The sequence below is a fragment of the Vipera berus genome, assembly GCF_964194415.1.
Source record: "Vipera berus genome assembly, chromosome: 9".
NCBI lineage: Eukaryota > Metazoa > Chordata > Lepidosauria > Squamata > Viperidae > Vipera > Vipera berus.
This window is the reverse complement of record NC_138212.1, coordinates 15,449,888-15,472,860: the sequence shown is the minus strand read 5'-3', so window position 1 is coordinate 15,472,860 and position 22,973 is coordinate 15,449,888. Positions and strand designations below refer to the sequence as shown.

Sequence of the window (22,973 nt, the reverse complement as noted above, 5' to 3'; positions counted from 1 at the left end):
CCACACACCCATCCATCCCAATCTAGCCAGCCATGTACAACTACTGAGATTTTATCTAGTTTGGGAATGAATTGTTTGCAAGAATTGTTTGCAGGGAACAGCAAGAATTCCATAATTCAACTCTGAGCTGCATATGTAGTCCACTGTTGTAACTCCATTTGGGTTTGTATGGTTATGTGCATTCAAGGCACTAAGCACAGGTTTTTCAGCTGAACACCTATTTTGCTCCCTCTACTGCTAATTTACAAATTTAATTCTGCACAGCTATTATTTTATTGTAGGTTCATCCCCACATCCTGCTGGCTTCTGCACAAAGGCACTTCATCAACTTCAATAACAGAACAAGAAGCAGTGGATGGAAACCAATCAAAAACAGAAGCAAACTAGAACTAAGGGACCTTGGAAGGTTGTGTTTCCTTGTTTTCCCCCCAAAATATGCTTCCTTTTTTTTGAATGTGGCTTTTTAGCTCTACTGTATTCACCCATTAGGAGCCCTCTTGTAAATGCTTTCACTGTGCAGTATCCCAGACATTTGGCTGTTTTGTTTTAATCTGAGCAATTAGCTTCCCCTTTATTTTATTGAAAAGGTCTCTAATGATGCAAGAGTAAAATACAGGTGGTACTCAACTTACAATCACAACTGAGCCCAAAATTTCTGTTAAGGGAAACATTTTTTGAGTTTTGCCCCATTTTATGACTTTTCTTGCCACAGTTCTTAAGTGAATCACTGCAGTTGATAAGTTAGGAAGCCAGCTGAATCCCATTGTCTTTGCTTGTGAGAAGGTCACAAAAGGTGATCACCATGACCTTGGGACGTAGCAACTGTCATAAATATGAACCTGCTGCCAAGCATCTGAATTTTGATCACATGATCATGGGGATGCTGCAACAGTTATAACTGTGAAAAACAGTCAAATCATATTTTTCAATGCCGTTGTAACTTTGAACCATCAGTAAACACGGACGACTACCTGTATTAAACACCCAGGAAAAGGACATGGATCTTGTAGGTTAGTAAATTTTATTATTTATCATGAAATGTATTTGCGCCCATCTCTTGTCCAACGAATCTGGACGGCTTACAACATAAAAACATTAAAATCATCATCATAGTCAGCCATTCAGTCATTCTGACCCTCGACCACTCTACGAATCAGCACTCTTCATACATCTGTCTTGCACCACCTCCTTCAGATCTGCCATAATCATCTCAGTGTCATCTTTTATAGTGTCCAGCCAGCTGGTACTAGGGTGGCCCTTTCTCCTTTTTCTGCTCATCAAGCCCAGCATGACCAAAGTATGACAACCTCTGTTTGGTGATTTTGTGAGGTTCGATCTAAGACTTGTTACTTTTGCAGTCCACGGATGCTTAATAGTCACCTCCAGCACAGTTCAAAGGTGTCCACCTTTCTTCTATCTTCCTTTTTCGGAGTCCAATTTTCGTAGTCATAAGTAGCAATTGGAAGAATTATTGCATTAACTAATATGCATTTGGTTGTGAGGCTGATATCTTTACTCTTCCAGATGTTATTCATGCCAGACATTGCAGTTCTTCCAAGTGGTATACGCCTTCTGATCTTAAGGCTGCAGTCACTACTTTGGTTGATTTTAGAGCCCAGGAAGATGAACTCCCTTTACCATTTTGATAGTCTCATTGCCGATATGCCCTCTAACCTGTTTGTTCCCTGCAGTTATCATTATTTTTGTTTTCTTGATGTTAAGGTGCAGTCCAAGTTCTTCACTTTCATCTTTTGACTCTCACTCCAGATCCTCCTTGCTTTCCGCGAGGAATGTTACAGCATCTGCATATCGCAGGCTGTTGATATTCCTACCACTGCTTTTAACCCCAATGGTAAATTCCTCCAAATGTGCATTTTCATAACTAGTTTAATGTACATGTTGAATGTACAGTGCACAAAATAATTAACAAAAGTGGGCAAAGGAGGGAGCAGATGGAGGAGAAGTGGGACTAGGTTTTAATTAGTCAACCACCTCCAGTGTCAAGCTCCCCCAACGATGCCAATGCAAAGTTCAGGTTATTTTGGTCATCAGGACCACCCGATGCTGGCTGGGGAATTCTGGGAATTTCAGTCATGAAGTTGCCAAGTTTGAGAAACGTGCCTTAGAGCAAAAGGGTAAATTCACAATCCAGGGTTCCTAATCACAATTCATAGGTTTGCCTGTTTTCCTCTGAAAGTTCAATTGCATCTCTGCAGGATGATAAGTACAGCTAGTCCTCGACATGCAACCACAACTGAGCCCAAAATTTCTGTTGTTAACTGAGAGATTTGTTGAGTTTTGCTCCATTTTTGCAATCTTTCTTGCCACAGTCGTGAAACACTTCCCCATTGACTTTACTTGTAAGGTTGCAAGACGATCACATGACCACAGGACACTGCAACTGTCATAAATACTTGTCAGTTGCCAAGCATCTGAATTTTGATCACGCGACCATGGGGAAGCTGGAAAGGTCCTCACTGTGCAAAGTCACGTTTTTCAGTGCCATTGCAACTTTGGTCACTAACTGTCGAGGACTACTCTGCAGTCCACTCCGCACCTACACGAGTCTCCTTGTTCAACACCGCCCCAGCCTTACAGGTAGTCATAGCAACAAGTCACCTTCTGCCCGGCTTCTCACAGCAACCGCGGGCTGTGACGCACGCTCGCGCAAACGGCTCTTCGGGCTACCCCTCCCCTACTGATTCTGGATTGGCTGAGTCACCCGACTCCATCCTCCCCCCTTCGCAGGATTGGTCGGGAAACGAAGCCCGCGAGCCACCGTTGGCTGGATTTTCTTTCTCTTTTTTTCCCTCTCGCCTCTTTCGCTTTCTCTTCGGGCCCCGCCTCAATTATTGAGCGTCACGTAAGCTTCCCCTCCTGCGCTTCCCGCGCGAAAGGAAAGAGGGCGGCACTTTAACAAGCCGAGAAGAGGGAGAAAAGCCGGAGTGTCTGCCGTTTGGGCGCCTGCGCGCGCCTGCCCTTGCCGCGGTGCACGCCGGGATAGGGAGCCGCGCTCTCTAAGGCCAGGCTGGAGGAGTCAAGATGGACGCAGGCTTTTTTCGCGTAAGTGCTGAGGAGGGATAAGGCCGGCTGGGCCGGGTGCGCCGGGGAAAGCTAAGGCGGAGAGCCGAAGGCGCTCCAAAAGATCCGAAGTGAAGCCTCAGCGTCCTCAGGGTAGCCGGCGTAGCTGTGTCGCTGTTTTCCTCCCCCGCGATCCTGCCAGGAGCCGAGTAAAGAAAATGGCGGCGGAGGCGGCGACTCTCTTCAGCGCGCGGTAGAAACTGAGGAGAAAGGACTGGGTTCTCATCCTGCACGCTTAATACCGTCCCTTTTGGGTCGGTCCGTGCGTTTTCTTCCGCCCTCTTTCCTCTTTCGGCCCGAGTTATTTTTGAGGCCTAAGCGGAGAGGCCTGTCGGGGCTTTCCTCCACCAGCAGGAGCCTTCTTCAACCTGGCGCCCTTCTGCCGGGACGGACTACGGTGTCCATTACTCGCGGCCAAGAGACGCATTAGATTGAGAGAAGCTTCCCTTTTAGTGTTTTTTTTTACCTTCACCATACACATACATTTTCGAATCCCGTACTTAACGTTGCAATTTATTCTTTACAAAATGTCACTGTATGATTTGAGAGAGATTCGGCGTGCTCATAAATCAAGACAGTATGCCTTTTTGTAATAAGACTATCCTGACTGACTGCAAAGCCTCAGTAATTTGGGTGATGGTGGTTGTGGGACGGTTTCTAGTTTCTTTGGTGGAGAAAATTGTGTGACAGAATCCGCAATTTTTGTTAATTTGAAGGGTTCAAAGGTCAGCTTGTTTACAGTGAAAATGTTGCTAGTTCTCTTTTGTAAGTGCTGCAGCAAGTTACTAACCTTGTTGGGGAAGAGACACAGTAAACTCCCTTCAGGGTCCTAAATTTTACAGTCCTGAAATCAAAGTGAGTGGTTGAAAATCAATGTATCAGTTCAGTGAAAATCCTCAACCCAATGTGAAAACATTGGGCTTGATCAACTTTTCTCCAGCTAGATGTCCACAAAATGTCTTAGAATGCTTTGGTTTGGAGAAAGCTGATGCAAACCCACTTAACTAAACAAAGCTGTACTACAACAGTTAATGTTACAGAATTTGGACTGATAACATCTAGTTTGTGAATAAACTTTACGCCAGACATGCAGTCAATCCACCTACACTTGATTTTGTAGGCATAAAGTTAGGAAGCATGCCTATATAGATTGCCTTGAGCAGAGTGGAAAAAATGGTTGTGAGTAAATTAAGTCAGTTTGAGGTTTATGACTGTGAAACTGGCATACTGTAGTACTAAAGTGCACTGCTGCTTACTTTCTAGATCTCTAGGCTTACAGATAAAAATAATCCCCAAATGTTGGGGTTATAGTTTGTTTTTTACAAGCATTGATACCCTGGTTGATCTGTGGCATGCATACTAAAAACAGCTTTTCTTCCATGTGTACTGGGGCTGGACATCAGCAGGTCACTGGTCAGATTTGACCACAATGGATTATATAACTCTATACTTCATGTTATGTAAGTGGCAGTTGGAATGGCAGGATTGTTGATTCATGCTTAGCACTGCTGGAATCCCTTCATGCTGAACTGCACATTTCCTGCCCTACAACTCTGCCCAAACCATATTGGTGCTTTCATTTACAAGCAAAATAAGTTTAGGAGAAAGAATGAGTTAAACATGGCATGTAAGCCTGATAATGTTTGGTTAAATAATTTTGAAGCAAGAACAGTAACAACTTAAAATAAAATCTGAACACTGAAATTGATTCTATAAAAAGCCAATTATTTACATTGTGACCTAACTTTATCTGAGGAATAAATTGTTTTTTACAATGCGTATCTCCTCATTCTTTCATACAGGCAAATATTTTCCTTACTTTGCAAATTATTGAAAGTAAATCTCACTTTAACAGGACATTGAACCTTTAATTCTTTATATTATTTCTCTCATTTTAATAGCATGTTGTTACTCTTGAGTGGAATTGTTTTTGTCTTCATATTTTAATATTTTGCTATTTTGGAGCACCAGCTTAGAGGTTAAGGAAGGCATCAGGCTGAAAACCAGGAAACTGAATTCTAGTCCTCCCTGAGGCATGAACCATCTGGGTGATTTTGTGCCAGTCATTCTCTCTCAGCCTAGGAAGGAGGCAATGGCAAATCACCTCCAAAATCTTACCAAGAAAACTGCAGCAAGTTGTTAGGCAGTCACCCAGAGGCCAAAATTGGCTTGAAGGCACCACAAAAAAATGCAATAGTACTGTAGTCTTTTGATTGTTGTAATTATGAATACAATAAATTAAGGTTGCTATTGCTAAGCACATTGATTTGTGCTTTAAATTGTAAGCCGCCCTGAGACTTCGGAGAAGGGCGGGATATAAATGGGATTTTTTAAAAAAAGGTAATGACAATACAAGTGAACAATCAATTCATTGTGTGCGTGTATACTTATTTGTAAGATACATTAATTCAGAACTGTTTGATTTTTGGGAGGTTGTATGATGTTCTGATTTTCTTTAAAATATAGCTTATAGTTGACAAGCCAGAAGGTTTATGCAAAGTGTTTTTGGAAATATTAAGTTGAGAACAAGATTTTGTCTTGAAACAACGGGGGTATAGTAGTCCTCAATTTAGGACCACAATGGGGCTCAAAGTTTCTGTTGCTAAGCAGAACAATTGTTAAGTGAATTATGCCACATTTTATGACCTTTTTGCCACTGTTAAGTGAATCTCTGCAGTTAAGTGAATCATGTGGTTAAGATGAATCTGGTTTCCCCTATTGACTGCTTGTCATAAGCCAGCTAGGAAAGTTACAATTAGTGATCACATGACTGCATGATCCCTGGACAGTGCAATTGTCATAACTGCATGTCAGTTGTCAAGCACCTGAATTCTAATCACTTGACCATAAGGGTGCTGCAATAGTCTTAATGTGAAATACAGTCATAAGTCACTTTTTTCAGTGCCATTGTAACTTTGAACAATCACTAAATCAAGGACTGTAATTGAATTATTTTATTCTTACAGGGTACAAGTGCAGAACAGGATAATCGCTTCAGCAACAAACAGAAGAAGCTACTAAAACAACTGAAATTTGCAGAATGCCTTGAAAAGAAAGTATGTTTACGTTGTTATACTTAATGAATTTATTTTATATTTAATAGATATTTAACTTTGTAAGGATAGCTTACAGCTGCTGCAGTTCAAGTCAGTAGACTTATTTGGAATTTTGAGAGTCACAATGTAACAGAACAAGTACATACAAAAGACATTAGGTTCAAGTTCCAGTGTATGCATCCATTTCCTTTGGAACAGTTTTCTGTTTAGAATCTACTCTAATCCAAATTTCCTATAACAGAAGGCAGATTGATGTATCTCAGAGACACATAACTACTGAGAAGCCAAGAATAGAGCAGAAGGGAATTCCCCTCCCAACCAAAATATCATTTCTCTTATGAACTGGCGATGAGCAAAGAAAAAAAATGGCTGGGGGCACTTAAAATCAGAGCATGGAGTTTTAATATCCCACCATCTGAATAACAGCATCTCATTTCAGGACAAAAAGAATAAAACATTTTTAATTTTTTAAAAATAGTAAGGAAGCATTGCACTACAGTCATGTCTGTGGGCAGTATGTTGATTCTCTATACATAAATGTGCAGATAATACTCTTTGGAAGAATTGTTTCTGTTTAAGAAAATTCTAATTGCTATAGATAGTTAAAGGTAAAAAGATAAAGGTTTCCCCGCACATGCATGCTAGTCGTTTCCGACTCTAGGGGCCGGTGCTCATCTCCGTTTCAAAGCCGAAGAGCCAGCGCTTGTCCGAGGACGTCTCCATGGTCATGTGGCCGACATGACTAGACGCCAAAGGCGCACGGAACACTGTTACCTTCCCACTGCAGTGGTCCCTATTTTTCTACTTGCATTTTTACGTGCTTTCGAACTGCTAGGTTGGCAGAAGCTGGGATGAATAACAGGCGCTCACTCTGTTACGCGGCACTCGGGATTCAACCCGCCAAACTGCCGACCTTCTGATTGACAAGCTCAGCGTCCTAACCCACTGAGCCACCGTGTCGCTGACTATAGTTAGAAATCATTAAAAATAAGTTTTAATAAAATGTCTTCCAGTAACCATTAAGAAAGCTACTAAGAAAGATCACAAACCACATTGATTAATTTGTGCATGTACACTATACGTATCTATATCTGTGTATTGTTGCACAGCAATAGATTACAGTTTACCTAGTATGTACTGTTTATTAGTGAAAGCCTCCTTAATATCTTCCAAAACTGCTAGACTTCAACATGAGTGAGAATTAATGGAGGTGAATATGACCATGCAACAGGTTGACCTGTGCTGCTTGTTGCTGTATTGTAGGATGCCAAGATTTTACAGTAGTAATTGCAGTATCAAGCAAGGCATCTCTTAAATTCTTTATCTCATTCTGTAGGTTGACATGAGCAAGGTAAACCTGGAAGTAATCAAGCCATGGATAACAAAGAGAGTAACAGAAATCCTTGGATTTGAAGATGATGTAGTAATTGAATTTATATTCAATCAGTTGGAAGTGAAGGTAATAATGTTGCTGTGGTTGTTTTTCCATATACGTAAATGTATTGCATAATTATTCTGTGTAAACTGATTTTTTTCTGTCAAAAAACCAGTTGAAATTAGGACGGTTTTTGTTGCAATGCATATTGTGAATAATTCACTTTGTAAAACATTTGTTAAGGTTGACAGTTTTAGTGAAGGTGCATAGTATGCAAAACTGCTCAGGTGAAAAAAATCAGACTTACTGTGTTGATTTTGCTGTTACGTGTTAAGCTACTTGACAGCAATTTTCTAATGATGATGTGATTTATGATTTAAAAGGCCTGAACCAAAATGGAAGTTATTCCTTGCGTCTGAAGTATAGCACCATCACCCTATTAGGTCACAGCAGAGTGAGTGTCCAATGTCGCTCTGACCAACTCCCTTGATGATGCAGTGTGTGTTTGGAGGTGAGTTGTGTAAAGTGGCCGAACCAAAGACAGAGAAAACATCCAACAGAAAGAAATTGGGCAAAGCTTTACACTGCTCTTGAAATTGTTTTGAATTAAATCACATTAAATATAAAGAATGAAGTGCAGTTCTAAATTGGTAAGAGGCGTTCAGTGGAGACCTACTCTGTTTAGAACTATGTTCAGTTGGGATGGTGGGTTTTATAATTATAAATGTACACTTCAGTTTAGAAGGCTTAAAGGTTCAAGCTGTTTTTCACTGAAATCAGTGGCAAGGCACCTCTGATATCAGCGGAGCTGGACTGCACCACTGGAATACAGCTAATCGATAGTGAGACATACTGTATAGCATGAACAGCGTAAACGAACTTGCGTTCATGATAAACACAGTCTTTTATTTTACACAGTCTGAATCTGCATTCCAAGAGATAGTAAAGTGTTTCTCTGAACCATTGGCAAAATGTTCTTGTCTAATATTCTCTATGCTCAATCTTTCTTCCAAAGAATTCATCTTTGATTTGACTGAACAGTTGAAATTTCAACTGAGAAAGGTATTGCTGTTTTTTTAAAAAAAGACTGTAATTTGAATATAGGTTTTTATTTTTAGTATCCATATTTGTAATCTCTTAATGTACTTTAATAGAAATTCTGTTGGGGGAGCAGGTTTTAAGGGCATCAGACGAAGTATGAAATTATGTTAGGAAGTAGCTTGCTAATATGAATTAATAAAATAAAATCGTAAGTGTGCAGTTTTAATTCCCCTTTATAGAAAGCATGATTTGAAGTTTAGAAAATTAAAAAAAACTTTTTTTTCTTTCTGTGGTTGTGTACTCATTATTGCTTGTTCGTCTTTTGCAATTTAGATAAATGGTATAACATTAAACTCAAGGTGATTGAGTTGCAGTAGGGAGTCGGAAGCAAGCCAAGGGAACATCTTTCTCTACAGGGGACTTGGCGATTCCAAACCCCCCAAAGTTCCAAGAAGAAAAAGAAGACACCTGGAATCTGTACTTGCTTTGTGCTGTTGAGCTGTGCTTGTTACACGGACCTTGTTGCTTTGACCAACAATTTTAGAACTAAATTGCCCACCTGTACTGTGAACCACACTTGACCTCTTAATCCTTTGTGGCCATCACATAATTGTCGTTAAGGAAACGGTGGCAGCTTTCATTCCATTAAATGGTGGAGATTTAGTTTAGTTTACTGATGGAAGTAAGAAAATGCATGCATAAATTCTTTTTCAGTTTTCTTAGCAGGATTTCAGTGATATTGTAGATGATTCTGTGATGTTAAGTGTACAGCTTCTGTCCATTGTACGGATAAACTAAAATGATTTTTTCAAGGAGCAGTACCAACGAATGCTAGGGAAAATGTTTAGAAAGTTAATTAGAAGAATCATACACCATCTATGATGCTGCTATGGCAAATTCATGGTCCTCTGTTTCAGTGGCTGTACAGATCATACCTTTTTATGAAATCCACAAAGGATTAACAGGCCACTCTGAATGTAATGGTAAGGCAAGACAATGTTGGTTATTTGTTAGGACAGTTACTGAACAACTTTTAAGCAAAGTTTTTTTTTAAAATACACTAATAAAATGAGTGTAATATGCTCTTGTCCATGGTAGAAGATTAATACAAAATAATAACTTGTCTGGGTTTGGTTTTTCAAATAACCTGTATTTCTTCCTGTCATATCTCTTTACAGAATCCAGATTCCAAAATGATGCAAATCAACGTGACTGGATTTTTGAATGGGAAAAATGCAAGAGAATTCATGGGAGAACTATGGCCACTGCTGTTAAGTGCACAAGAAAACATTGCTGGTATTCCATCTGCTTTTCTGGAGCTGAAGAAAGAAGAAATAAAACAAAGACAGGTGGGGTTATGTTAAGGGTGGGTTATGGGTTTAAATCTAAGGCCAAATAATGATTGATTAATAGAATAGCACTGGAGAATTATTTGAAAAATTAGTATATGATCTGAATATCTGTAATCACTTTGGTGAAAATATAAGAGAACAAAGTGGATAGAAGGTATTAACTTCAGACACTACTGAGTGCAATATCTTAGAATTTTTCAGTTATTAAACACTGCCAAAAATATTTTTTTAAAGATGTGAGCACTAGAAACATTTGAAGACATGAACAATTAGTTCTTATTGTATGCATAACATCTACAAAAAGATGGTCTGATTGCTTGCTGAACAGTGTTTATTTCTGCTGTTAAGAATGGAATTTGGTTTTGCACAGTTTTCAGTCAGTGTTTGAAGCCAAGGTGCATATCTCAATTGTATGATAATATTTTATTTTAATTAAACATTACAAATTTGCCAAATAAAATGGATAGGCCAAATTTCCTTCTATTATTTCTCTTTAAACTTTTGGAGACAGTAATAAGAGTACAACAAAGTATTCTGGTATTTATTTCCAGTTTATTACAGTTTACTATCTCTTCCAGTCAATTTTAATTATTTCCACCAATCTTCTGACACAGAAAACAAAGGCACTTCTTTACATGTTCAGGGGATATATTATGATAAGTAATCTGATTTGGTAACAGAAGCATCTATTTATCCTGATGGAGTAAAAGTTGAGACTTTAGATTGGTATGAAATCTGTCATATCCTTGTAAGTAGGTATATTCAGTGACAAATAATATATTTATATTTATTTGATTTATATACCGCCCTTCTCCCGAAGGACTCAGGGCGGTGTACAGGGCAATAAATACCAAAAGTACAAGATACAAAAATTAAAAACAAATTAAACGATTGTGCCCGATACAATAAATTAGATAAAATCAATAATTAAAACCCCAAACCCATCAGACCAGGCCGGCTTCTTCGAATAAATAAGTTTTTAGATCACGTCGGAAGGAGCGAACGTCGGGAGCCGTCCGGAGCTCAACCGATAAACGGTTCCAAAGGTCTGGCGCGCCCACAGAGAACGCCCTCCCCCTGGGGGTCACCAGTTGACATTCTCTGACCGGTGGCACCCTGAGGAGGCCCTCTCTGTGGGAGCACACTGGACGGAGGGAAGTTGACGCCGGCCGCAGTTGCTCCCGTAGGTAATATGACTTGGCCATCTCAAGGTTGAACTGCCAAAAGTCATAGGCAAATTTGTGGCATAATTTTCCATTGATTTGTAGCAGGAAATTTAATATAAAGTTTTTTATATTAACACGGAGTAAAACAACCACAAAATGTTGCTGCCAGGGACAGATGCAGAACTTTCAGTCTTTTTTCATGTCTTCTGGAGTTCAATGCATTGATTATGTTCCTGCTGGAATTATAGCAGTGTAAAAACTTAATTTCAACAAAGGTGTGTGATGTCTGGTAATAAAAAGATTGCCCATTCAGCCTCCCAAGCCGGATTCTGCAGTAAATCAGGGAACTCCTGACACAGGGTCATTACATGGATAACTAAAGAGGCAAGGAATGCGGACTTTCCAAATCACTCCAAAAGTTGCTGAATTACAATTCCCCAAGGCCTCAGATGGCAAGACCAGCCTAGAGAGTTTCATTCTTTAAAAGTGGTATATATGAATGTCTGGCATTGTCAGTAGTTAAGTTGAATAGGTTTCAGCTTTTTGCATGTGCTCTTTAATTAAGAAAATGTTGGTATTTGCTGTTTCAGATTGAACAGGAAAAATTGGCTTCAATGAAAAAACAAGATGAAGACAAGGATAAGCGAGACAAAGAAGATAAAGAGAACAGAGAAAAGCGGGATCGCTCTCGGAGCCCTAGAAGGTGGCATTTATTTGCATGTTGACTCTTGTCATGTCTTGCCTTGCTTTGCTTGCTGCAGGTATTTAGCTGAACTCATGAAAGAATCAAGGATTTGCCCATATATATTGCATGCAGCCACCCAGTTCCTTTATGCTAACTAAGCATATTGGACACAAACTTACAAACTTTTGTACCGAGGCTTCTGATAAGGCGGGGCTCCAACTCTTTGATGGACTTTAAGTGCCTTCAGCCCAAGTACTTTCAGGCTTCCGCAGATAGAGTACTCAGAACAGGCAGATGGGAAGGAAAGGGCCTGCCTACATGGCATCACCCCATCACATTTTTAGTCCTTACAGTTACAAACTAAATGTCTCCAGAAGGTTACAGAAGGCAGTAATTATATATTTTCAGTCAGCAGTCAAATTAGAAGGTTCGGGATGTCCCATGTTATAAAGGTTCTTAATCGAAATGGATTTTGTGTTGAACATGTTTTTTTTAGAACCATCCTAAACTAAATCTACATTTATCTAGACGCAAATCAAGATCTCCTTCCCCTAGAAGACGCTCATCTCCTGTTAGGAAAGAGAGGAAACATAGCCATTCTCGATCACCCCACCACACAGCCAAAAGTCGCAGTGTTACACCTCCACCAGTAAAGAAAGAAGAGACACCAGAACCAGAACCTTCCGTCAAAGTAAAAGAAACATTGATCCAGGAGGCCACATCTACCAGGTAAACACCACAGATTATTAATTCTTTTCCTCCTGGTTTTGTACTGTTGATTATGTTAAACCAATGAAATTAGATATGTGTACTGAAATTAGATGGCATGTGCACTGTTTAGCAGTTGTTGTTAGCTGCAAAGTTGTGTCCGACCCATCGCGACCCTATGGACAACGTTCCTCCAGGCCTTCCTGTCCTCTACCATCTTCTGGAGTCCATTTAAGCTCACGCCTACTGCTTCAGTGACTCCATCCAGCCACCTCATTCTCTGTCGTCCCCTTCTCTTGCCCTCAACCTTTCCCAGCATTAGGCTCTTCTCCAGTGAGTCCTTCCTTCTCATTAGGTGGCCAAAGGATTTGAGTTTCAACTTCAGGATCTGGCCTTCTAAAGAGCAGTCAGGGTTGATCTCCTCTAGGACTGACCGGTTTGATCGCCTTGCAGTCCAAGGGACTCACAGGAGTCTTCTCCAGCACCATAGTTCAAAGGCCTCAATTCTTTGGTGCTCAGCCTTTCTTATGGTCCAGCTTTCACTGCCATACATTGCAACTGGGAAGACCATAGCCTTGGCTATACGCACTTTTGTTGATAGGGTGATGTCTCTGCTTTTTAGTGTGCTGTCTAGATTTGCCATGGCTTTCCTCCCCAGGAACAAGTTGCTAAATATCCTGTTATATAACTGTGTGTCCTAAAATAGTGATACAATAAGTGTTATTATAACATAGCCTTGACTTTTTTTATTTTAACAGTGATATCTTGAAAGTCCCTAAAATTGAACCTGTGCCAGATACTAAAGAAATATCTCCAGAAAGAGTTTCAAAAAAAGAAAGGGAAAGGGAAAAAGAAAAGGAGAAGGCTCGCCCAAGATCTCCATCTCGATCTAGGTCAAGATCAAAGTCTCGATCGCGTTCCCCATCTCATCCGAGACCAAGACGACGTCATAGATCACGATCCAGGTTAGATAGTTCAAATTCTTTCTTGAGAATAGCTCAAATTATATCTAGCCTTGTTAACTACTGCAAGTGTGCCTTACCTTGTTAGTAATGATAATTGAGAATATTAAATATATGAAGCCTTATAAATTAGTGTTCCATGAAAATGCTTATATTTATCCATTATTCGCAAATGAGCCTCTCGGTGTTTTTTTTTAATCTATCTTCATACTTATACTAGCCTTGCCTTTCTTGATGCATATTATCATAAAACTGTCCCCTTTTCTGTGCTACACAAAGAAGACATCTAGACCAGTTTGTCGTTGTGGCATGTAGGCAGATGCTATTGCTCTCCCTTCCCTTGGAAACTGCAAACATTCAGTTCTGCAAATGGGTTTAGTATCTGAATTTTTGTCATTTATACGTCTAGGTCTTATTCACCAAGGAGGCGGCCTAGCCCAAGAAGACGCCCATCTCCTCGGAGAAGAACTCCACCGAGACGTATTCCACCTCCACCCAGGCATAGAAGGAGCAGATCTCCTGTGAGGCGGTGAGAATTGTGGAGTTTAGAGGCAACAATCACTAACACTGAAATCTTTTGGGACCGTCCCATCCTGGTGCCCTCTGAATCTTCATTAGAGCTTAGCTCCAATTCCAGCAATTGTACTTCAGGGCACACCCCAAGTAGGAAGCTATGTTCTACCTTTTTGTTGCTTCAAGGATACCCACAGCTCTCTGGGTGTCGGGGAGAAGATAGTAGAAATAGGTTTCAGGTTGGCTGGTAGGACAAATCTGTCAGGGAAACAGGGTTATGAAATCTTATTGTACTGATTATTAAACTCTTATGCCACTTATTTTGAAAAATTGTTATCTTACAAATTTAAGACCTTTTTTTTCTTCGTTGTTTATATTTTAAACTGACATATATCAATTTAGTTGGCCTCTTAGTTGGAAATATATTTGTGGCTATGCATTGGGCAGGAGGACTTTTAAGGAAGAACACCATGATTGTTTGCAATGTTGTTTAAAACCCCTTCTCTGACTTACTGTGGGCCCATTTTCTACTGCTGCCGATATTGACATTTGTAAAGCTGAGACAGACAAACCAGCAGTTGAGTTTGCTTAGCAGACTTATAAGAAGTCTAGTTTCTTAGTCATGTGGCCCTCCTTCTAATGAGTGTTGCTCAAGGGAGGGTTTTCATCCCCCAGGTTCTTGGGAATTCTACAATCAAAGGTGGAGTCATCAACTAGATGAGAGGAACAGAACTGACCACCGTTGTGGTCAGAATTCTGTGGGCCCTCCTTTAAATGTAATGTGATAAATTCAGCTTAGTTGCTGACTCCCTATATGCTTAGTTGTTTTTTGTTGAAAAAGATCAACTATTTTTCAGTTCCCTTATTTTGAATGATTTTGACCAAGAGTAAAAACATTGTGTAATATGTTAAAACGTTCAGACTATCCAGTTCTTAATCCAGAAACTTTCACCATCACTAAATGGTATCTTACTGTAAGATGATGCAACCAATAGTTCTGCATAATGTAGAAAATGAACATTCTGTTATTGAAAGTATCGTATTAGGAGTTAGTAAAATGTTTGTGAAACGGCAAAACAAGACTATTTTTAGAGCATATTTGATATCACCTTGAATCTTGCAGGAGGAGGAGATCATCAGCGTCATTATCAGGAAGTAGTTCATCTTCATCATCTTCACGTTCTCGATCACCACCAAAGAAACCACCTAAGAGAGTTGTCTCTAGCCCTCCTCGGAAAACAAGAAGGCTTTCTCCTTCTGCCAGTCCCCCAAGACGAAGACACCGGCCTTCCCCACCTCCCAGTCCTCCCCCAAAACTCCGTAGGTCACCAACACCACAGCAGTCTAATCGTACAAGAAAAGCCCGTAGTTCTGTTTCTCCCAGTAGAACTTCAGGTAAATGGAAAAATGTTTGAAAATACTTCAAACCATTCTGAGAATGTTTTTAGCTTCAAAGACTTCTGTATTGAAGTGCTTAACTAGCAATACCTAACTTTAAAAGGAAAACTGCAATCTTTCTAGTAAGATCTGTTTTCTGGGCTGCAGCGTACTGTGTGGAATTGACCAGTCCTTTTCTGCATTTTTGAACAATTTAGTTACTTGTTTTGTGTGTCATCATAATCAACAGTCTTCTAGGTAAAATACTAAAAGAAATGCCCTCTTTTTAGGTAGAACTTTCCAGCCTCTAACTCTCTTTAATATTTTTCATTTAAAGGGATGCTGTTTATAATTGTGAAATTATACACTCTGAAACAATATAGTAATTCCTTTCCTATATGAATGTTAATAGCACATTTTTCTGAAATTGATGAAATAAGTAGACTTCTTAAACATTGACATTATTTTTAATTAGATGACTTGCATAAGAATCATAAATACTTTCACATGAATATGATATAAATTGAGTTTTAAATTTTGTTTACTTTTTTCTTCTCAGCACCTAAACATAAAAGTATTGAAAAGAGAGAGTCTCCCTTGCCTGCACCAAAAACAAGAAAAGTTGAATTGTCAGAATCTGGTAGGTTTCAGAACTGTCCTGCATTTTCTAATGTCTTGTGATAATGAAAAGTTACTGGAATTTGCTCAGTTAGATCCTGATAGCCATTCCAGGTACACTTTAAGTAAAATCAATCTATAGTAAGAACAACTCAACAGGAAAAGTTGCAATCGGATCTCAAGTCATCATTTGATTTGCATAGCCAAAAAGCCTAAAGGAACTAAAACTTATTTTTTAAAATGTATACAAAAGAGGATCACAGTTGGTATATATTGAGTCTCAAAGTACTTTATTAATGTAAAATATAATGTAATTCTTTTCTGCCTAATATTTAGAAGAAGACAAAGGTGGTAAAATGGCAACTGCAGACTCCGTGCAGCAAAGACGACAGTACAGAAGGCAGAACCAGCAGTCTTCATCTGGTATAGTATTTTATATTCTTATGTATGTATACTTGAAATAAGATGATTATTATTTATTGGGGTTTCTTCTCTTCTACTGATTTAAAACAACATTTTTTTCCGTAGAAAAAGCTGTAATTTGACATAGACTGGGAAATTTAGTGTCCTCATGCAATAGGACATTAAGTCTTAAATGTGAGCAAATGTTTGCTTTGAGAAGTAAGAGATGGTGGTGCATAGAGAAAAAAAAATGGAGGAAAATCTAGTAATAAAGCTTTGAAACCCAAATATATTAAAGCATTTTGTAAAAAACAAGAATTGATTTTCTTAGTGGTGAGTAAAAGTTTTAATAGATGCCTGTCTTGGTTGTTTACTGCACTGCAAAATTATATCACATTTTAATAATTTATTGTGGTTCAGATTCTGGTTCATCATCATCATCTGAAGAGGAGCGACCGAAAAAATCAAATGTGAAAAACGGTGAAGTGGGTCGGCGGAGGCGGCACTCCCATTCCCGCAGCCCATCTCCTTCTCCACGAAAGTGGCAGAAAGAATCATCTCCTCGGTAAATTACTGTTGTGTATCCAGGCTGATTTTTTTTGTTACTGATGGTTTCTTGACCATCCGATAAAAGCTACTGGAATTTCTGAATTGGTAGCAGTGAACATTATAAAAGCATCTGACTAAAGTCAGATCGCTCTTAACCTATAGTTTCTCTGTTCACAGCTAGTTTTTTAAAAATAAGAGCCTGTCTTGACATATATTAAGCCATAAAGCCATGGTTTATAAACCCTAATGGTTGAGTTCATACCCTAATGAGCCATTCCATAAATACAGTATGAACCCAGCTATCATATCCAGTAGTTGCTTTCATTTTATCCATGGCAATTTTGTGGTTCTGTTCCAGTCTTCTCAGTTTCATCCATTATTACATAGTTTTGATAGCAACACAAAGGGTAGATATTTACCTGATGAGTAAGGGATTTGTTGTGTGCAGATATGAGCCATTATGCACTCCAGTACAACGTATATTGTAACTTGATCAGTTTTTGCCTGACAATTCATCCTCACAAATCTGTGGGATCCTTGACCTCTCAATTTTTTCCTCCCTCCACTGCTGTCAGGATGCAGATGGGAAAGAGGTGGCAGTCACCAATCGTTAAAAGGTTGGTCAGCAGGTCACTCTGTTAAACTTTAATGTGTTTTGAGAATGGACCACTTACTGCTGATTTAATCACAATCACTTCTAGAAAATACAGTAAAATAAGTAAATAATATAAATGGTGGAGTAAAAGTATGTGTTCGCTATCTGCTTTTTTTTGTAACTCTAGCTATGAGGGGGGGGGAAGCTAGAATAATGAAAGTAGAATAATGGAAGAAATAGGCAACCCATTAATTGATCTACTTAATGTTTACTAAATTGCAGAAGTGATTTAAATATATCCATTAAACTTCCAGCCTTCATTGCTTCTATAATTTATTTGATCACTGGGCAGAAGTTTAAAAACATATTTTTTAAAAAACAAAAACATGGAAACACTTGTGCAAGAGAAGACTTTATATACCACCTTAATTGCCAATTATATATCTCCAAGTTTCAATTATACACTAGTTGCCTTTTCAGGCAATCATGCACAAGACAGTTCTGCTTTACCAGCAAGGGTAAGTTTTTCCTATCGTAGAAACCAGGCACTTCCTAAAGCAGGGGCAGGCAATATGGTGGTTTCCAGATGTCTTTGGCTGCAGATATAATTCCTGACCACTGGATTGGGGCTCGTGGTACCTAAAGCTTGATAATACAGTAAGCATCTCCCTGTTGTTTCAAACTTACTGTCTTCTTTCCTTATAGTAGAAGGAGGCGAAGTCCCTCCCCACCACCAGCCAGAAGACGACGGTCTCCTTCTCCTGCCCCCCCTCCAAGGCGTCGCAGGTCACCGTCACCCCCACGACGAAGGTAATGCTCTTGCAGTGTTGCATGGCTTGTAGAAAATGCTGGTCCCTGATGTGGAAACCAGTATGTCCAGCTCCATAGCATGCATTGTAGCATTTTCTTTTTTGGGAAGGAACTTTATTCATTTAATAAGTGTAAAACGTTTTATACTGCTAATAGTCAATCCCTTCAGGATGATTTACAGAAATATATTAAAATGCGTACAAAACAACTAAGAGCAGAAAAAGCCTTGACCTTTATAATACAACAAGGTTAAAAAAAATATGTAAGAACATTTAGAAATTATCTTAATGAATAGATTTTAACAGGTGGTTCTTGATACGTATTTTGCTGCGATACTAATTGCAGATTAGTAAAAATTACCCACTCCTCTATTTTACTTGTGCAATATTTTTGTTCTTTCATCTTGTAATTTGCCTAGGTAACCCTTGTAACTTAGTAATTTGATCAATAAGTTTGTGTACCTTCTTCTTAGGTCACCTTCACCACCCCCTCGCCGGCATTCGCCTACACCCAGAAGATACTCGCCTCCCATACAGAGGAGGTATTCTCCTTCCCCTCCTCCAAAGAGGCGAACGGCATCTCCTCCTCCCAAAAGAAGGGCTTCTCCTTCTCCGCAGCCTAAGCTCAGAGTTTCTCGCTCTCCACCACCAAAACGAAGCTCTCCACCCGCAAAGAGACGTTCGCCATCTGCATCTTCTAAGCACAGGAAAAGCTCCCCTCCTAGCAGGTCCATCCGGGAACCCCGCTCCCCACTGCAGAACAAGCGGCATTCGCCTTCCCCGCAGCCTAGGCCTTCACGGACCTCTGCCAGCCCCCCATTGTTGCGCAGGGGTCCTTCTTCATCACCTCAGCGAAGGAAATCGCCGTCTCCAAGCTCTAGACCCATCAGAAGAGTCTCAAGGACTCCAGAGCCCAAGAAGTCAAAGAAGTAAGTGATACACATGGGACTAAAGGGCAGCCGTGTATGTTTTAGATCCGTCTTTTTCAAACTTCATCTTTTTAAGATGTGTAGCTGGGGGACACTGAGCTGAAGCCCACACATCTTAAAGTTGCCAAGTTTGAAAAACATGGATCTAGATTATTGGGCTATAACTAAGAGTTGTAGTGGTGCAGTGGTTAGAATGAGTATTGCAGGCTAACTCTGCATTCCCACTGTCAGGAGTTCAATCCTGACCAGCTCAAGGTTGACTCAGCCTTCCATCCTTCCGAGGTCGATAAAATGACCCAGATTGTTGGGGGCAAATAGGCTGAATCTGTAAACTGCTTAGAGAGAGCTGTAAAGCACTGTGAAGCGGTATATAAGTCTAGGAGCTATTGCTATTGCTGTAATTGCTCTGGAATTGTAGGATACTAGTTTCTCCAGTCAAGATGTATGGCATTCCAGTATTATAGGTATCAGGAGTAAAAATGAGGGTTCCCTCCCCCCTACCCACCCCCACTTTGGAATCAGTAAGCACTGTAAAATTCACAGCTGATTTGATTTTTCAACATTGATTTTGCTGCCTTTTCTAGAAAGTATAATATGTTCTACCTCTTCTTCCTAAGGGCTTCTCCACCAAGTCCCCATTCTGTGAGAAGGGGATCTTCATCTAGGTCAGCTTCAGCATCCCCCGAACCACCCCCCAAGAAGCACCCAGCACCTCCGTCTCCTGCTCGATCAGCATCCCCTTCTGCTCACTGGTCACCAGTAGCACCTGCAAAGAAGGCTAAAAGTCCGACGCCAAGCCCCTCACCAGTACGAGTGAGTATTTTGGGTTGTAAACTTGGGAGGCTTCATTTGATCAACTCTTTTTTTTAATGGGTTGGAACGGTGGCTGAGATTATGCATCACTTTTAAGCCATGATGCAAGGTTGGTTGGGTTCAGTTCGTGGAATGTGTGAACCTGTTCCAACTGCTGCATGACTGGCTGCTTTTATGACTAGTGTGACAGACCAAATTCTGTGGACGTTGATGAGGAAAGATCGGTAGCTGGATCCCTTACGTGCATTTGAGGGACAAACCTATTATCCAGGTGAAAGTGACGGACTGTTCTTAAAACGAGAGATGTCTGTCAAGACTTAGCTTAGAATTGTTCTTGCAATGCCTGGGGTAGAGATGTGATTCTAAGATTTATGGTTTTAAATGATGGCTTGATCTCACAGAATTCTGATCAGGAAGGAGGTGGCAAGAAGAAGAAGAAAAAGAAGGAGAAGAAGCATAAAAAGGATAAGAAGCACAAGAAACACAAAAAGCATAAGAAAGAAAAGGCGGCTGCAGCTGCTGCTGCAATGGCTGCTTTCACAACATCTGCAGAGGAAGATCAAGAAAAAAATGTAGAACCCAAAAAGGTGTGAATATTTATGTTTCTGTTTAAATAAACGTAAATGCTTTTCTTCATCTTTCTTTTAAGATTGAACATGGGTATGACTAAATTAATGATTCGGGGAAATCATATTAAAATCCTATTACGGTAGTGCTGTCACAGCGTTTTTAAGAATATTCTTTTTCTTGGAACATAGTTTGTGTTTAGTTTTAGAATCTCTGCCATATGATTTGGGCATTGGTAGGTGGCTTAACCTTAAAACCAATGTGCACGTGACCTTATGTCCTACTCTAGAGCATTCGGTGTTGAAATCCACAGCAAGACTCCTCACCCTTTAGGCTGCTTGTTTCGTGTAGGTTTCTACTCTCTGACCAAATCTAACCCAGGCTCATGTTCTGTAACTATAGAAGTAATTGCTGACTTTCCATTGCGTTAAGGAGACTGAGAGTGAAGCAGAGGATAACCTGGATGACTTGGAAAAGCACCTGCGTGAGAAAGCTCTGAGGTCGATGAGGAAGGCGCAGGCATCTCCACCCTCTTAGGACGAAGCAGCATTTGATTTCATGTAAATTTTATTTGGTTTATACTCAAGATTTCAATTTCAAATCGCTAAAATGTGTTTGAGCTTTAGACTTTAACATTGGTTGTAATAATTGCTAGGTTAAAGTTCACTATGTTTATTACAAAAAAATGGCATGGATTTTCATTACAAAAAAAATCATTTACAGTGTACTAGTGACCTCCTTTTGACAATTGACATGATTTTGCTAGAATTTTCTTGAGCAGCAAGGATCTCTTCCTCATCCTATCCCTGTTCCTGTTCCATGGTTTAAAAAAGGGCCTGGCAAACTTCACAGTTTCTCTAAAACGGATGGGCAACCGTGGCCCATTCATGATCTGTGGACTTCAACTCCCAGGTGTCCTGAGCCAGGTCATAAAGGGCCACAGTTGCCCACCCCTGCTCTAAAAGGTCGTAATGCTGACAACATTTCTATTTTAAATTCTTACTTCCAGAACTTTTGGTTTGTAGGCATGAGAAAGCCACTTGGCAAGGTGGCAAAGAATTATGTGGGAACACTTGCCAAACATCCAGGTTTCTCAGTGTTTCCTATTTATGTTTAAAATTGGAATAACATATCTACTTTATAAACTTGCTTGGCAGAAGGCAGTGGGTTATTATAATATGATAGACCTATTTGGTACACTGGATTTTTAATTTGTACCTTTTTTTCCTCTTATCCCTTTCACCTCCTTTTAAAAAATAACAGTTCTGTGATCAGCAGTCTCAGCCAAATTTGGCATAAATTTTTGTTTTGTGGAATGTTGTTGCCCCATTCATAGGTTTCTTTCTTCTTGTTGAAGTCCTTTGGAATAGTATGTAAGTTTCAGAGTTGTGGTTTCTGAAAACCTGAAGGACCTGAACTTTGGATATTGTCATGTTCACATTGGGGGTTTTGTTTTGTTTCTGTTTTTTTAAACTAAAGCTATTACAAAGCTTGTGTATTAAACAAAATAAATTTCTAAATTTAAAGGACCTCAGTTTGTGTATCAATCTTTCTTCCTCCCTTTCTCATTTTTAAGAAAATAATATTCATTTTGTAGAGCTGTTGAGGGGTTCAATCCTGTTCATTGAAGTAAAATAATTTGCATGAAGGGGACTTCAAAGAATGTCAGAAATCTTTCTCTTGTGGCGAACTCTTAAAAAACACCAACAAGGGCATTTACATTCAGATTCCTCTACACAACAGTCTGACCTCGTTTCATAGGTGAGAAAGTGTTACTGGAGGAAGTTCTGAATCTCCCTGATTCTCTTCCTCCTCCTCTCATTAAACCTGATTTATGTATAAATATAAAAAGGCAGTGGATGAATGAGATGACTGCTTTCATGGAAAAAGAAAATACTCCCAGTAGTGGCTTTCTTATCTCATTTATCTTTCTTATCTCTAATCATCTGCCAGTCCCCTCTTCACATCTTCTATCTGGCTTTGCTCAAAAATGGCTATTTGGTTACGTCAATCTAACATCCTTCCGTTATTGGACTTTTTATTATCTGTATGCTGCTGGATCATTTCCATGTGTTCTTTCTAAGTTAAAAGTGGCTAAACAACCTGGAATTGTGTCTCGAACCATGAACTTAAGCCCTGATTTGCTCTCATTTAATGGCTTGTTCAGAGAGAGAAGCCAGTGTTGCTGATTTTGAGTGCTAAATAAGCTCTTCCCTCCCCATCCCCCAGGTTTAGGGATCATTTGAATATTTATATGCCTTTTCTTGATAAAACAAATGTATGAATGTCAACCTTTTAAAAGCTAGGCTTGGCAATCAAATATTCTAAAACGTATTTGGTCCTAGGCTGGAAGAACCTGTTCTGGTGCTGAGGAA

The 22,973-nt window shown here is 39.7% G+C and overlaps 2 protein-coding genes across 8 annotated transcripts in view; one reads left to right on the top strand and one right to left on the bottom strand.

The window, feature by feature from the left end:
* The window catches only part of STPG1 (sperm tail PG-rich repeat containing 1), a 209,719-nt gene that overhangs the window by 111,184 nt on the left and 75,562 nt on the right, over positions 1–22,973 (bottom strand). The gene's annotated exons all lie outside the window — the stretch shown is intronic.
* On the top strand, positions 2,932–22,128 carry SRRM1 (serine and arginine repetitive matrix 1). 7 transcript variants are annotated; one of them, XM_081335283.1, is made up of 19 exons: positions 3,048–3,063; positions 6,048–6,137; positions 7,474–7,596; positions 7,896–8,023; positions 8,528–8,574; positions 8,887–9,902; positions 11,662–11,774; positions 12,285–12,485; positions 13,223–13,429; positions 13,836–13,955; positions 15,063–15,334; positions 15,876–15,956; positions 16,271–16,357; positions 16,757–16,901; positions 18,186–18,290; positions 18,763–19,218; positions 19,836–20,031; positions 20,433–20,618; positions 21,031–22,128. In XM_081335283.1, the coding sequence occupies exons 6-19, from the start codon at positions 9,747–9,749 to the stop codon at positions 21,133–21,135; spliced, it is 2,430 nt and encodes an 809-aa protein (XP_081191409.1). In that variant the 5' UTR covers positions 3,048–3,063; positions 6,048–6,137; positions 7,474–7,596; positions 7,896–8,023; positions 8,528–8,574; positions 8,887–9,746; the 3' UTR covers positions 21,136–22,128. The 7 variants fall into 7 exon arrangements, with proteins under 7 accessions (XP_081191406.1, XP_081191407.1, XP_081191405.1 ...); XM_081335282.1 differs by having other exon boundaries at positions 8,528–9,902; XM_081335280.1 differs by lacking the exons at positions 7,896–8,023; positions 8,528–8,574 and having other exon boundaries at positions 2,932–3,063; positions 9,732–9,902; positions 21,034–22,128.

Bases quoted from the DNA above. Each gene is read 5' to 3' on its own strand.
- SRRM1 (XM_081335279.1), top strand. From the start codon at position 3,043: ATGGACGCAGGCTTTTTTCGC. The intron at 15,957-16,270 runs GTAGGTTTCAGA...CCTAATATTTAG, and splicing joins AGTTGAATTGTCAGAATCTG to AAGAAGACAAAGGTGGTAAA. The intron at 16,902-18,185 runs GTAAATTACTGT...CTTTCCTTATAG, and splicing joins CAGAAAGAATCATCTCCTCG to TAGAAGGAGGCGAAGTCCCT.